Source organism: Nannobrachium achirus (assembly GCF_963921795.1).
Source record: "Nannobrachium achirus genome assembly, chromosome: 14".
In the NCBI taxonomy this organism is placed as follows: domain Eukaryota; kingdom Metazoa; phylum Chordata; class Actinopteri; order Myctophiformes; family Myctophidae; genus Nannobrachium; species Nannobrachium achirus.
Window position 1 is genome coordinate 50,069,999 of NC_137821.1, and position 14,739 is coordinate 50,084,737.

At 44.3% G+C, this 14,739-nt stretch overlaps 2 protein-coding genes across 2 annotated transcripts in view; one reads left to right on the forward strand and one right to left on the reverse strand.

Moving 5' to 3' along the window:
• Window positions 1-14,739, forward strand: part of LOC308298111 (trafficking protein particle complex subunit 14-like) — a gene marked incomplete at both ends in the record, with an annotated part of 107,333 nt that overhangs the window by 30,344 nt on the left and 62,250 nt on the right. Inside the window, one exon of the mRNA XM_080741668.1 lies at window positions 7,660-7,746. Within this exon, the coding sequence (XP_080597794.1) occupies window positions 7,660-7,746 (87 nt within the window). The remainder of the gene's footprint in view (window positions 1-7,659; window positions 7,747-14,739) is intronic.
• Window positions 4,223-4,855, reverse strand: LOC308298621 (rhomboid-related protein 4-like; the record flags this gene model as incomplete). Its single annotated transcript, XM_080742264.1, has 1 exon — window positions 4,223-4,855. The coding sequence occupies one exon, from the start codon at window positions 4,853-4,855 to the stop codon at window positions 4,223-4,225; it is 633 nt and encodes a 210-aa protein (XP_080598390.1).

The window sequence follows — 14,739 nt, forward strand, 5'->3', positions numbered from 1 at the left end:
CGGAGATTGTTGACAAAATGTTACATGACGTCCATCATACTGAAGTGGTTTGTTTGGATATCTCATGCCATCGTCGGCAAACAAGAGAGAAACAGAATGAAAAGTTTTCCATTTCTGGCTTTAAAGTTCTTCGAGGTCCGAGAGTATGAAAATGTGTCTGCAATATCTAATGTGTGCCGGCCCTACAATACTGTAGCCTAAAAACAATTTCTTTTGTACCAGGAGTGGGACAGGATGGGATTTTCTTTTTACTCTGTCCCAGGATTGGGACAGGACTTTTTTCTGCGGGAGTGGGATGGGACAGGAGTGAAAATCCACTGCAGCGCTATTCACTCCCGTGTCATCTAATACAGTGGTTCTCAACTTCTTCAGGCCGCGACCCCCAAAATAATCATGTTTTAACTGGGGATCCCCCACCCTGACGAGCACTAAAATTACATTTTGTATAACACGGTTCTATTGCGTTGCGAGGCATTGAGCATGTAGATCAGCTATTTTCACAATTTCTGCCTCTAATATTTGACAATTTGGCCAATGTTGAATTTTTCTTTTTACAGGTATTAAAATGGTCTTAAAAGTCCTTAAATTGTCACTTTAGAAACGTGCAGATACCCTCTATAGTCTATACACTTTAACTTTATGTTGGTTTGTTTACTGTTGAGTGAGGGGACAAAATGTTTGCACAATAAGTTAATAATCTGGGGACCCCTAAAAATAATTTGGGGACCCCCCTGTGGGTCCCGACCCATAGGTTGAGAACCACTGATCTAATAGATGCTTTACGTGCTGGCTACACAGAGCTGGATATTTCTGAAGCTAGACATTTCTTTGTGCGATTGAGGCTTGCAGCCACACAAAGCTGGATATGTCGGCCGCGAAACTGGATATTTTTTTAACCGGATAAATAAGTGAAGACATTGAAACATATCCGATTCACTGGATCCGTGTAGGCATGGCACACGGACATCTCTGAAGACCTTACTGCGTGTGTGCTTGTCCCCCTAGTGGAGGTCTGGTCCCATATCTGGGAATACCCATATTTGGGAATGCCCATATATGGGCATGTTCTGACATCACATTGTTAACTATCATGCAGGGGTCCGGTGCAACTTCATCACAGGCCAGATGGCCAAGAATTGGCCCTGAGGCGTCTTACTAGTTATTACTCTATGAAGACTATGGAGCGGCAACCCCCGCATAGCTAGCCTGGTTAATAAACCAGACCGCACAACACCACCCTGTCGTGTAGTGTGGTCTGTAGCCTCACAATTGAGAATCCATTTCCACCAGCCACCAGAAAGGGTTAGCCAATCAGGGCGGCAGGCTGTGTGGATACAAAAACATTCCCCCCTCCCCCTCCCCTCTATGACAGGCATCAAACAGTTCGTTTTCTTTGATGTTTGATTTGATTAATAGGGAAAACACTAACGAGGTCACAGGCATCAAACAGGTAGTTGTCTTTGATGCTTTCATTGACACTAACGAGGTCTTGACACTTGTATGGCCCAATCAATTACCTTTGAAGTTCAAAGGCTTTAGCCCGCCCCCCAGAAATGGAATATCTCCCTGCACTCCCAGACTCTCTTCCCAAAACGAAGTGTGTGATAGAGGCTGGCACCGCCAGGCTACCGCCTAGCGGCCTTCAGGCGTCCGGCGGTGTACAGCAGGCCAACCAGGATGCCGGCGAGGTGACCGATCAGCGATGACCTAACCCGCACCATCAGGTGGATCAGCAGGAGCTCCCCCACGGGCACGTCCAGAACGTACGTGTTGCCCCGGGTGTGCCAGTTGTCGTGGAGCACCGCGAGGGCGAACAGGACCCCGGAGAAGCCCACGCAGCCCTCCGTGGCGAAGGAGCAGTCCTGGGTGAGCCCGGCGAGTCCGGCGCACAGCAGCAGGTAGACCAGCCCCGTGAGAAGGGAGAGGACGGCCAGCACGAGGAGGAACAAGGCACTGCCGAGGCGGCGCTCCAGCCGGCCGCCCTTCTCCATGAAGTACGCCATGTTGAAGTAGAGGTGCAGGACGCCGACGTGGTGCAGCGGCGAGAGCAGCACCCGCCGCCACTCGCCCATCCAGCAGGCGCGCTGGACGCTCAGGCTCGCCTGCGCCAGTGACACGACAGGGAACAGGAAGAGGCAGACGTTGAGCAACAGCACGGCCAGCGTCACGGGCGGGGCTTTCATACTGACGACAAGTTCTTAGCGGGAAAGGCCAAAGAGAGTTGAAGAGTGCAACAAAATGGTGGATGTCTCCGTGGCATGTTCAAGACTGACTTATATAGAACTTGGATTGATGACATCATTATGATGCTCTTGTGATGTCACCAGGGCGCGAGTATACTAACTTCATGTGGGAATGCCCATATATGGAGGACGACATCCCACATCTGTGCGGCTGGTTAACACATTTGTTGCAATCGATTAAATCTCTTTGAAGGTCCAAGATGCCATGGTCTCCATAGACTTCCATGTAATTCATAGTGCACTGATCATGCATGCCCAATGCCTAGATCATGCACCACGTGTGTGCACGCTGTTCACAGCTTTCAAACAAAGAAATCTGCTTGGAAATCCGTTCAGGCATTCATGAGATATCAGCCATTATGTTTTTTAAGCGGTGAAAACCGCTTCCAATGAATGGCTTTGTGTGTATCACGCCCATATATGGTCATTTCAGTCCAGAATGAACAGGCTTTTTCAAAAACAGAATGTCCGTTTAATTACCATATATGGTGATCTCAGTCCAGAATGAACAGGGTTTTTCAAAAACACAATGTATGTTACCTTTTGTCCATATATGGTCACTCCAGGCCAGAATGAACAGGCTTTTTCAAAATCAGAATGTCCGTTTAATTACCATATATGGTGATGTCAGTCCAGAATGAACAGGGTTTTTCAAAAACACAATGTCCGTTTAATTACCATATATGGTGATGTCAGTCCAGAATGAACAGGGTTTTTCAAAAACACAATGTATGTTACCTCATGTCCATATATGGTCACTCCAGGCCAGAATGAACAGGTTTTTTCTGTCCCGTACGTGCAAAATATCAGTCCAGAATGAATAGGCTTTTTCAAAAAGCAAATGTGTGTCCCATGTCCATATATGGTCATTTCAGTTCAGAATGAATAGGCTTTATAATTATGTCCTGTACGTCCAGAATATGTCTGCGGTGTCCCTCCTGGTCAGATGAATGGATACTTTGAGGATTGGTCAAGCTTCACATGATAATTTGGCCCTCCATTCTTTATATATTCATTCAGAATATATAAAGAATGTAGAATTCAGAATATATAAAGAATGAATAGATCACAGAGTTCATAACTCTAGAACACATAGAATAAAAGTTCACCGCTTCACTTCGAACCGGGGTTTGATTTTTACATTATGTAAACAAACATGGCTGCCATGTTTATAAGATGGGGTTTGTTATGATGCCTAGTACATTTTTGGAGGTGATTTTTTTTCTTTTCTTTTTTTTTACATTTTTTTTTTTTTTTCAAAAACGGCCCAAACTCAGGAAACTCTGGGTTGGCACCATATGTGTTTTATGCCAATACGTGGAGGGATCTCCACGTATTGGCATAAAAGGGTTGTACTATATACAGTATGGATCTCCATATATGGGTAACTGGTCCGATATACATCACAAGAATTGGCGCGACCAGGTCACATGTCGCACTGAGGCGTCTTGCTGGTTATTACTCTATGGCAGCGGTGGGCAACTTTGATGATGGCGAGGGCCACTATATTTACACACTCACTCCAGAGGGCCACATTGCATATTGTTACTGTCAAGCAAAAACCTCTTATCTTCACTAAGAGTAGCAAAAATAGCCGATCTACAAGCTCAAAACGCGCCGCGCTGTGGCGTTTTGAGCTTGTAGATCTGCTATTTTTGCTATTTTTGAATTGGAATCCTGAATTATCTTTTGTTATTTTTGAATTGGAATCCTGAAATCTAACATTTTTGTTTAATTTCACATGCATTTAGTTATACTTAAGTAAACTTTATGAACTTAATTACAAACACATTGGATGTAAAAAAAAAATAAAGTGGGTGTCATTAAAGTGGGTTTGCATTTTTGGAATTGTAACAGCTGAAATCAATAATATAAGTTAATATCAGTATTCTGATATTAACCTGAGGGCCGCATTAAGTGAAGGTGGGGGCCGCATGTTGCCCCCGGGCCGCCAGTTGCCCATGTATGCTCTATGGAGACTATGGAGCGGTAAAAAACCCCGCGCACGTCCTCATAGCGCCCTCCAGGGGTCCGGCGGTGTACAGCAGGCCGACCAGGATGCCGGCGAGGTGACCGATCAGCGACGACCCGGGCACCATCAGGTGGATCAGCACGAGCTCCGCCCAGACGGCGTGGCGTTTGGCCACGGACACGCCCAGCACGTACGCCTCGCCCCAGGCGTCCCAGTGGTCGTCGAGCACCGTGAGGGCGAACAGGACCCCGGAGAAGCCCACCGCGCTCCGCGCGGCGAAGGAGCGGTTCCGGGTGAGCCCGGCGAGCCCGGCGCACAGCAGCAGGTAGACCAGCCCCGTGAGCAGGGAGAAGACGGCCAGCAGGTAGAGGAACCAGGCACCGCCGAGTCGGCGCTCCAGCTGGCCGCCCTTCTGCAGGAAGGACGCCATGTTGAGGCCGAGGTGCAGGACGTCGACGTGGTGCAGTGGCGAGAGCAGCACCCGCCGCCACTCGCCCATCCAGCAGGCGCGCTGGACGCTCAGGCTCGCCTGCGCCAGCGGCACGACGGGGAACAGGAAGAGGTAGGCGTTGAGCACCAGCACAGCCAGCGTCACGGGCGGGACGTCGTCCACGTCCAGGACCAGGAGCGGGAGTCCCATCTGGGACGAGGCTCTCGTACTACCGACGACAACCTTTTAGAAGGAAAGGTCAGTGGGAGTCAAAGAGAGCAACAAAATGGTAAGGAGTCTCAATGGCGTTTACGAGACTGACCTATAAAGCTCTCTGGATCGATGATGTAATCGTTTGCGATTGTTACACGTCCCGGCGTGGGTCATAAGTCGCGTCTCAAGTCCTTAAATTATTCCTATTTCCTTCACTTGTTTCCTATTTCCTTGTCTGTTAGTCCCGCCCACTGGGAGTTGGCCTATCAACCTGTGATGTTGTCATCGAAAATGGCCAATGGGACGTCTCCTCTTCTCTATTTCCTCAATGGGAGGGACTAACATACAAGCAAGGAAATAGGATTGATTTGGGGACTTGAGACGCAGCTATAGAGTTATAAGAAGAATAGAGAGGACAACGGATATCCCCGCCCGTCCACTTGCATTGAGTTGCTCACCCAGCGCATGAGGCGTTTTCACCCCTTCTTCCGCGTAGTAAAATGTGACGTAGTGGGGCCTATGTGACGCGTTTTGCGTCATAGTTTGTGTTCATGGACGCGCTGGGGCTCCAATTCATGAAGGAGCACTTCCGGTATGAACGCGTAGTCAATACAAAGAAGCCTAGATGCGCGTTCATGTTTCTGGCCCCAACTGCAGTACCTCAAAACGGCCACTATGTCCATGGCGCTTCAGAGCTCCCCCAAGGTTCTGGGGGCTTGGCGTGGGTACGCGGTGTGCAGTTTACTGTGATTACCCTGAAAATACAGGACACAAGGATCAGACACAGAAACGTGTTGTTGCTTTCACAAGATCCACAGGATAATGCTGGTTTTATTAAACCCCCAAAACTGTATTCTGTCTTTTCTTTCCTTCTTTTCTTTTTCTTTCTTTTCAAATCTTTTTATTGAAATGCAGTGTCATGTTAAGGCAGGTATACAAAGTGATGACACCCCAAATCCCATTCCCATCACAATGGTTATTGACACAAAGTAGCATGAGATTTGAAGCTATCATAGAACATAACATTCTAATATAGAATGAAGAGAATCCTGCCCATAGAAAAGGCTAATAAAAGAAAAAGAAATTTCCCTTCTGTATTCCCAATTTAGTATTGAAGCCAATTCCCCAAGCCCTCTTGCTCTACGCTAGATCTATCCATTCTAATCCCCACAGTAGTCATTGGGAGGGTGAAGACAACGACAGGTCTCCTCCGATACCTGAGCCGTCATGCCACTATCTTTTTTTCACCTGACATTGAGGAGCATAACGCATGTGGAGGTACACGCTATCCTCCCCAGTTCCACCCCTCTCCGAACAGGCACCCTGACCGCTGTGGAAACCATTCCTTCTTTTCTTTTTCCATGATCTTATTTTTATATCTTCAATAATCACATAAGCCAGTGTTTCTCAACCACTGTACCTGGGGACCTTTGGTGTGCCCCTGAGAAGGGTCAAGTGTGCCCCTTGAAACAGCTTGAAAGCCAGTATTGTATTTATCATTTTAAAAATGATTTAAACTAGTGAAAACTGCCGATCTACAAGCACACAACGCCTCGCGGTGCGAGGCGTTGTGTGCGATGATTAGGGCCTGTATGTGTCCGTATGTCAGTATGAGTACAGCCTGTATGTCCGTATGTCAGTATGATTACCCATTTTGTTGGCAAACTAAAAGAGTGATCTGCAAGATCATGTGATTGATCAGGATGAAATTATTTTTCTAATCCTGATGAAGGACAACGTATTGAAAATATGATCATTAATAAAGTTAATTTTTTGCAACTTAATGCCAGTGTGCAAGATCTCTGCGTTAAGATATTTAAGGTTTGCATCGTCCTCAAGTCAAATTGCCAAACAAATTGAGAAAAAAAGTGCAAAACATATTTACACTTGATTCACTAGCTAATGTTCAACTCATTTGATACAAGAACAAATGAATACACACACACACACACAGACACAGACACAGACACACACACACACACACACACACACACACACACACACACACACACACACACACACACACACACACACACACACACACACACACGCACGCACCAGGTTAGAAAACGTTCATTCCTTCCTTTCTGAAGCAATCATTGTGAATGCCATGCCAACTACAATAATTGCATTGTATAATTATAAACAATTATCGTGAATATAATTATAATTTAGGTGGAAGCCACAGACACGCCCATATGGGTGTTTTTGGTCTCTCACTTTATTATTTTCATAACTTTTTTGCAAATAAATAAAATGTAATCTCTCTCTCTCTCTCTCTCTCTCTCTGTTCCTCTCTCTTCTTGTTCTTCTGCTATACCACCAAAATGTGGAACGCCTTACCGTAGGCCTTAAAGGAGTGTAAATCCCTAACATCCTTTAAAATCTTCCTGAAAAACCACTTACAGGCGGCAGCCGCTCGTAACTGGTAAAAACAAACCTAGGCCAGCCTTACTCTCCCCCTGACCATTCTATTGTAAATATTGTATCTACTGTACATTTCTTTTGCACTGTTATGTAGTTTTCTCTTTTTTTCTGGCAATATCTACTGCATAGTACTGTGTTCTATCCGTCTGTCATTCAATGTTATATGAGATACTTTGCTTATTAGGATCTCCTTTTAGTTGCACCAGTGAACTGTACCGTCATGAAACTGTACCTTTTCCTATGCAAACTTCTAATAAAAAAAAAAAAAGTCTTCAATAAATCAATCAAACTCTCCTTCCCTCTCTCTCTCTCTCTCTCTCTCTCTCTCTCTCTCTCTCTCTCTCTCTCTCTCTCTCTCTCTCCGCCATGTGTAGTGAGCACCACCCTGAGCGTCCTGCCGCCGCCCACTGTTAAGTGTCAACAGCTGACCGTCTCTGGGAAACACCTGACCATCATCAAAGGTAGGACAGGAGAAAGACACACCCTAAACCCCAGTGCGACGGGTTGTGAGCTTCTAGATCGGCTATTTTCTAATAGCCAAAGTCTAAATATATATATTTTTTTCAATTCAATTCAAAGGAGCTTTATTGGCATGAGAATACATACGTTTACATTGCCAAAGTAAGTATCACAAATACAATAAAAACAGTTGAAAATGGGGAACATATACAGTTGGAGGGGGTACAGCATTGTGTAAACAGAGCTATGTCGCATTGTGACATTTTATATACAGTATATACAGGGTACAAATAGCAGCATTATTTTCCTCAAAATGCATTTAAAGGTATCCGTTCTGTTTCATACTGTATGTGCAGTAGGTCTAGATGTCAATCCATGGTTTGTAGTCCTTAGGGTGGTTGTGTTTCTAGCCTTCTTTTGTCGCAACAGTTCACAAATCTTGCTGCTTTGTTCGAACATTGTTGTATTTCTCCCAGTAGGTTCTCAGAAGTGGTTTATTTATGTTTTGTTGCAACTAGTAAGGGGATTAACTCATCGGGTGCCCACGAGGTGTCTACACGCCAATCTCTTTGATGTCTCTGGAGGCCCAGCCGCAGTGCCCACGACGCGTTTGACGCGTTTTACTGTACTGTAGTTACTGTACATTGCTACCGCAATGAAGGCTCTACCACGGTGATCAAACACCAACCATATGGGAAAACACTACATTTCCCAAAATGCAGCGCGGTACACGTGACCAGCATGTGCCGTCCCTGCAGCCACTCACAAGCTTCTATTTCCTACTCTATCGTCCCTATGTATCCTAGTATGTGATCATGACGAGTACTAGTATTTTCCCATGCGGAGTATCGGCGGAGAAACGTAACATAGCGGATTCTTCTCCTATTCTAGATTTTTCAATCATCATGTTCAATGCGCGGTCCTTTCTACCTACCGTGACACAAACGCTGTGGCCCAGGCTTAGTAAAACGTGGTCCTGACTGAAAGAAAACATTATCGTAAAAAGAAACAGGATGTCCTGGGATTACATTTACTCGGATCATGGATACTATTTTCCCAGTAACGCAGAGGTACGTAACATGGCGGATTCCTCTCCTTTTTCAATCACCAAAAACGTTCGCGTTCAAAACGCGAACCTTTCTACCGCCCGTGACACACACGCTGTGGCGTGTGTGTCACGTAAAAGCTGTCCTGACTGAAAGAAAAGATCATCGTGAAAATAAACTGTAGATACTTGGATTACATTTACTCAACGGTTGAGTCAACGTATTACCGATACTTTTCCCACGACGTGAAGGTACGTAAATGACGTGTTGCCATGGAGACGGTGGGCCCCTGCGAGGGTAACCCTTGAATCACCGTGGGCACCCGATGTGTTAAGGGGAGCAAATGCTAATTTCGTGAAATTTTGCACAGATGTAGCCCAGGGCTTGCTCTAATGATTTAGCTAGGGCGCCCGAGTCTGCGACCTTCGGGGTCGCCACAGCGGCCAAATCAAGTTGGGCTCACATTGACTTTCTATACAGGAGGAAAATACCCAGAATACCCCGAAGGTCGCAGACTCGGGCGCCCTAGCTAAATCATTAGAGCATGCCCTGAGCTACATCTGTGCAAAATTTTGAACTTTTAGACTGATTAGCACGAGAAAATAAACCCCTAAGGCCTCCGACTAACATGAAAACGCACCCATACGTGTATTGTTTTCTGAGGGCATTTCTAGCCCACAGAATGTGTTTTGTGCAAAACAAATGCCTGCAATAGATTCAGCATGATGACAAACCCCTAGTTAGACCCCTCAGATCCTCCTTAAATACCCAGAAAAAAAAAGTAATTCTGGGTATTTTCCTCCTGTATAGAAAGTCAATGTGAGCCCAACTTGATTTGGCCGCTGTGGCGACCCCGAAGGTCGCAGACTTGGGCGCCCTAGCTAAATCATTAGAGCAAGCCCTGGGCTACATCTGTGCGCTTTAAGTCAAAATTGCACGAAATTTGCATTTGCTCCCCTTAATCCCCTCACTAAACCAAAGGTCGCAGTTCACCATGAGAAATGTTACAGCTTGTCTCCGTGTAGACGTGGGTGTACACATTTTTCACAGTCTATGGGTTGGTTCCCTTGACACATCACTGTGACATCACAGGTGATATCACAGGTGACATCAGCTATGTAAAAGTCCATTTATGGGTGGGTATTCCTCAGAATCCCTGTTATGAATGGGATGAAGATCCCTGATGTCATCGACATATACTGTATCATGGCCCATATCTGTGTGGTTGGTTCAGATAGGGATCTCCATTAGGGTGGATCTTAAATCGCCTTTTTTTGATTTTCTTGAGTCTCACCCCCCAATTATGTTCCTATGTACAAAAAACTGCTTTGGTAAAAATTTGGTTGAATTTCAAGCATATTTAGAGGTAGCTCAATCAAGTCAAAGATTGTGCATTTTATTGGTCAAAATCGAATTGCACTGCAGGCACATTTAAGTTATACATTACACATTATTCTTATACTAAGCACAGAAATTATATTTTTTAAGCTTACAAATCTAAACACAAATCTGATTACATGTTTGTCATATGTCAAACCAGAATTAATGTATTGTAGGAAATAACAAAGCATTGCTATTTTTCATTTAACGTGCAGAATGACATGTCTTTATTGCACACTCTTCAATCATACTCACAACACACAACAAGCACACAGCCCCATTTCTTTGTTTACCCCCAAAACCCCCAAAAGTCACTGCAGTATAGTAATTCAGTAGTTACTGATCAATTAATGTTTGTTTATGGCTATCGGGATACTTGTGCCGATGGTTCTGCACAATTTGCAGCAAGTACTGGAGTTGGGACTCATCTTGGGTAATGAGACCAGTACCACAATATTCTTGTAGTAGGACAACCCCACGCTCTGCATGATCATTGACAACATTCATGGCCTTCACTACAGCCAGAGCTTCTTAGTCCTCCCTGGGTTCCCACTCATCGGGATCAACGTCAAGGATGTCATCTGGGAGATCCATCATTTTGAAAAGCACCTTGGATTTGGGAGACACAAAATCTTCAATGTTCTTCCTTGCAATTGTTCCAAGGTCAACAGTAATTCTCTTCATATGCCCCTATGGTATTTGGCTCGGACTTGCATTGTTTGACAGTCAAGTGAGCGCGCAAACGAAGAGGCTGATGGTGAAAGCCATGAAAGATGGAAATGAAGATGATGAACAGGGGCATATGAAGAGAATTACTGTTGACCTTGGAACAATTGCAAGGAAGAACATTGAAGATTTTGTGTCTCCCAAATCCAAGGTGCTTTTCAAAATGATGTCCCAGATAACATCCTTGACGTTGATCCCGATGAGTGGGAACCCAGGGAGGACTAAGAAGCTCTGGCTGTAGTGAAGGCGATGAATTTTATCAATGATCATGCAGAGCGTGGGGTTGCCCTAATACAAGAATATTGTGGTCTCATTACTAAAGATGAGTCCCAACTCCAGTACTTGCTGCAAATTGTGCAGAACCATCGGCACAAGTATCCCGATAGCCATAAACAAACTTTAATTGATCAGTAACTACTGAATTACTATACTGCAGTGACTTTCGGGGGTTTTGGGGGTAAACAAGGAAGTGGGGCTGTGTGCTTGTTGTGTGTTGTGAGTATGATTGAAGAGTGTGCAAAAAAGACATGTCATTCTGCACGTTAAATGAAAAATAGCAATTTGTCATTCTTTGCTTTGTTATTTCCTACAATACATTAATTCTGGTTTGACATATGACAAACATGTAATGAGATTTGTGTTTAGATTTGTAAGCTTAAAAAATGTAATTTCTGTGCTTAGTATAAGAATAATGTGTAATGTATAACTTAAATGTGCCTGCAGTGTAATTCGATTTTGACCAATAAAATGTACAATCTTTGACTTGATTGAGCTACCTCTAAATATGCTTGAAATTCAACCAAATTTTTACCAAAGCAGTTTTTTGTACATAGGAACATAATTGGGGGGTGAGACTCAAGAAAATCCAAAAAAGGCGATTTAAGATCCACCCTAATCTCCATGTATGGGCATGAAACATATTGTATGTTGTAATGTCATGGGAACCACTCTAACAGAAACCCTTTTATGCCCATATATGGAGGAATACCACCCATATCTGTGTGACTGGTTCAGACAGAGATCTCCCTGTATGGGCATAAAAGGGATGTATGTCCATACAGGGACAGTACATGGATCTCCATATATGGGTAACTGGTCCGATATACATCACTGGCCAGATGGCCAAGAATTGGTGCGACCTCGCCCTTTAGGGCCACTAAAGCAAAAGTACCTCAAAACTGTCCACAAGTACAGTACTTAAGGGCTAAGCAGTACTTTAGGGGGCAGTGTTTCCCAATCACTGTGCCTGGGGACCTTTGGTGTGCCCCTGCTTGAAAGCCAGTATTGTATTTATCATAAAAAAAAAAAAAAAAAAAAAAACAGCCGGTGCGAGGCGTTGTGTGACTGTTGTGCGACAGACAGCCTTGTATGACGAAGAAGGGCTTTACTTTGCGAAACAACGTACAAATTTGAAACTTGGAAATACAAGGTTTCTTCCCGACAGTGACGATATTTACACCCCCCGTATTATGTTGGTGTCCCCATGGATTCTTGGGACATGAAAAGTGTGCCCATGCAGAAAAAAAGGTTGAGAAACACTGCTTTAGGGGGCACGCTGGGGCTGCACAATATGCACACGATTTCATACATGCCAAATATCTTACAATACAATCTGGGTTCACACTCATTTTCTCTGCCTGGCTGAAGGCATGGCCGAGACTGTTTTGCACCCTGCCTAGGCCTGTGACGATTCACTTTTTCCCGATTCGATTCGATTTCGATTCATAGGATGACGATTCGATTATATCACGATTATTGCGTTTTCCTGCGATTTACGATTCGAATCACGATTATTGTGATTTTCCCCCCAAAATTACAGCTTTTTTATATTGAAACATTTTAAAACAATTCTAAACAATAAACATTAAAAGTTGAATCATATACTTCAAATCAATGCAGCCATATAAGTTAGTCAATCTTTCTGACATTTATTTCAGCCAAAGTGCCAGTGGTACAACATTACAACAACATGCTCCTGGTCAAGATGCCAGAAAACACAGAACACAACAGTCATAAAAACTCTGTGCTGCAGGCCTACAGCACTGTGCTAGCTTTAGCCATAACATGACATCCTCGTGACCTAAAACTGTTCCTTTAGGACCTTAACTTACTCTGACTGAAAGTGGTTATTTCACCTTCAGGTTAATTTTGCACTAAAAAAAAAAAAAAAAAAAAAAAAATTAGAAATAAATACAATCGGGAAAATCGATTCTGAACTTTGAAAATCGATTAATTGAATCGCCAGCATTAACATCACAATAATATAGTGAATCGATTTTTTTGCACAGGCCTAACCCTGCCCATCCATCCTTCTGTGTGTCCAAGTGTCCAAGTGTGTGTGTATGTGTGCGTGTGTGTGTGTGTGCGCGCGTGTCCGTCTGTCTGTGAACAGCTAATATCCGGCACTGTTGGCCCGATCAACGTGAAAATGTGCACACACACTCCCTGGATGCCAGAGCAGAACCGCTGCCCTTTTCTGATCAGGGCTCTTATCGCGCCACCGGGAGGCAATTTTTTGCGAAACATATGTTTTAATATTACTCCTACAGATTTCCTCCAAACGTCACTCAAATCGGTACACAGTATCTCTATAGTCGTGTGACCAAGACGGATCTGCTCCGATTTTTCCTATTCCATCCTGATTGGCGAATTACGAACATTGCTGGGCGGCAATAACCTACCCAACCTGGTGGTGACCGGTTTCTCTGTTGAGTACTTTTTCTAGTTTTATTTTTAAGTTAAGCTCCTTTAAGCAACTCTTAAAAAAAAGCACATCACAGTAGGCTATATTTGTCTGACATTTTGTCTCAGTTCAGTCCGGCAGACTGAACTGGACTGGCAGAGTCTGTGCTAAACATAGAACTACAAAGGTGGGACAAGAGAAAGATGTCCTTTAAATAAACCTGTGACCCATCATGAAAGGTAGGACGGGGCCTAAATCCAAAGTTAAAACATCTGAAGATTGATCACCTAAGACCGGAAAGGAGAAAGATGTACCCTAAAGCCGGGCTCACACTCTAGTGCAGGGGTTCTCAATCTGTGGGCCTGTGGGGGGGTCCTCAAATTATTTTTTTGGGGGGGTCCCCAGATGATTAACTTCTATCTGCACATTTCTAAAGTGACAATTTAAGGACTTTTTAATACCTCTAGTCTAAAATGACAAATTAAACATTGGCCAAATTGTCAAATGTTAAAGGCAGAAATTGTGAAAGTAGCCGATCTACATGCTCACAATGCCTCGTAACATCTGCTATTTTCACAATAGAACCGTGTTATGCAAAATGTAATGCCTTCAACTCTTCGTTTTCGTAGGGTGTTAAAATATGATTATTTTGGGGGTCGCCGCTTGAAAAGTTTGGAGAACCACTGCACTACCAGTGCAGGATAAACGGGGAGATTTGGGGTGGGGGGGCTGTTTGAGGCTGATCGGGGCTGATAATCTTGTCCTGGATTATGTAGTAGCTAGTGGGTGGGTTTCCGAGATCCAATCGTAATACCTCCTAATCTGCTCCGACGCGCGTCCAAGCTTATAATGATCAAAGCGTGTTTGATATGTATCTGGACAGGGGCGTCACGAGGGGGGAGTGGGGGGGGGGGGGGGTGTGTGGGACTGAGTGTCTAGGGCCCAAGGTGGAGGGGCCTTAATTGTTTTATACTTTAGCTATTGAAAAATAGCAGATATACAAGCCCACAGCGCGGCACCGAGTGCCGCGCTGCGAGCTTGTAGATCTGCTATTTTTGAAAAGTCGTGAAAACGTGTGCAAATCTTTGAATATATGTAGTTTTTAAGCAAACATGTGTAACTCAAATTTTGCTTCTGGGTGGTCCCTGGAACTAAATATT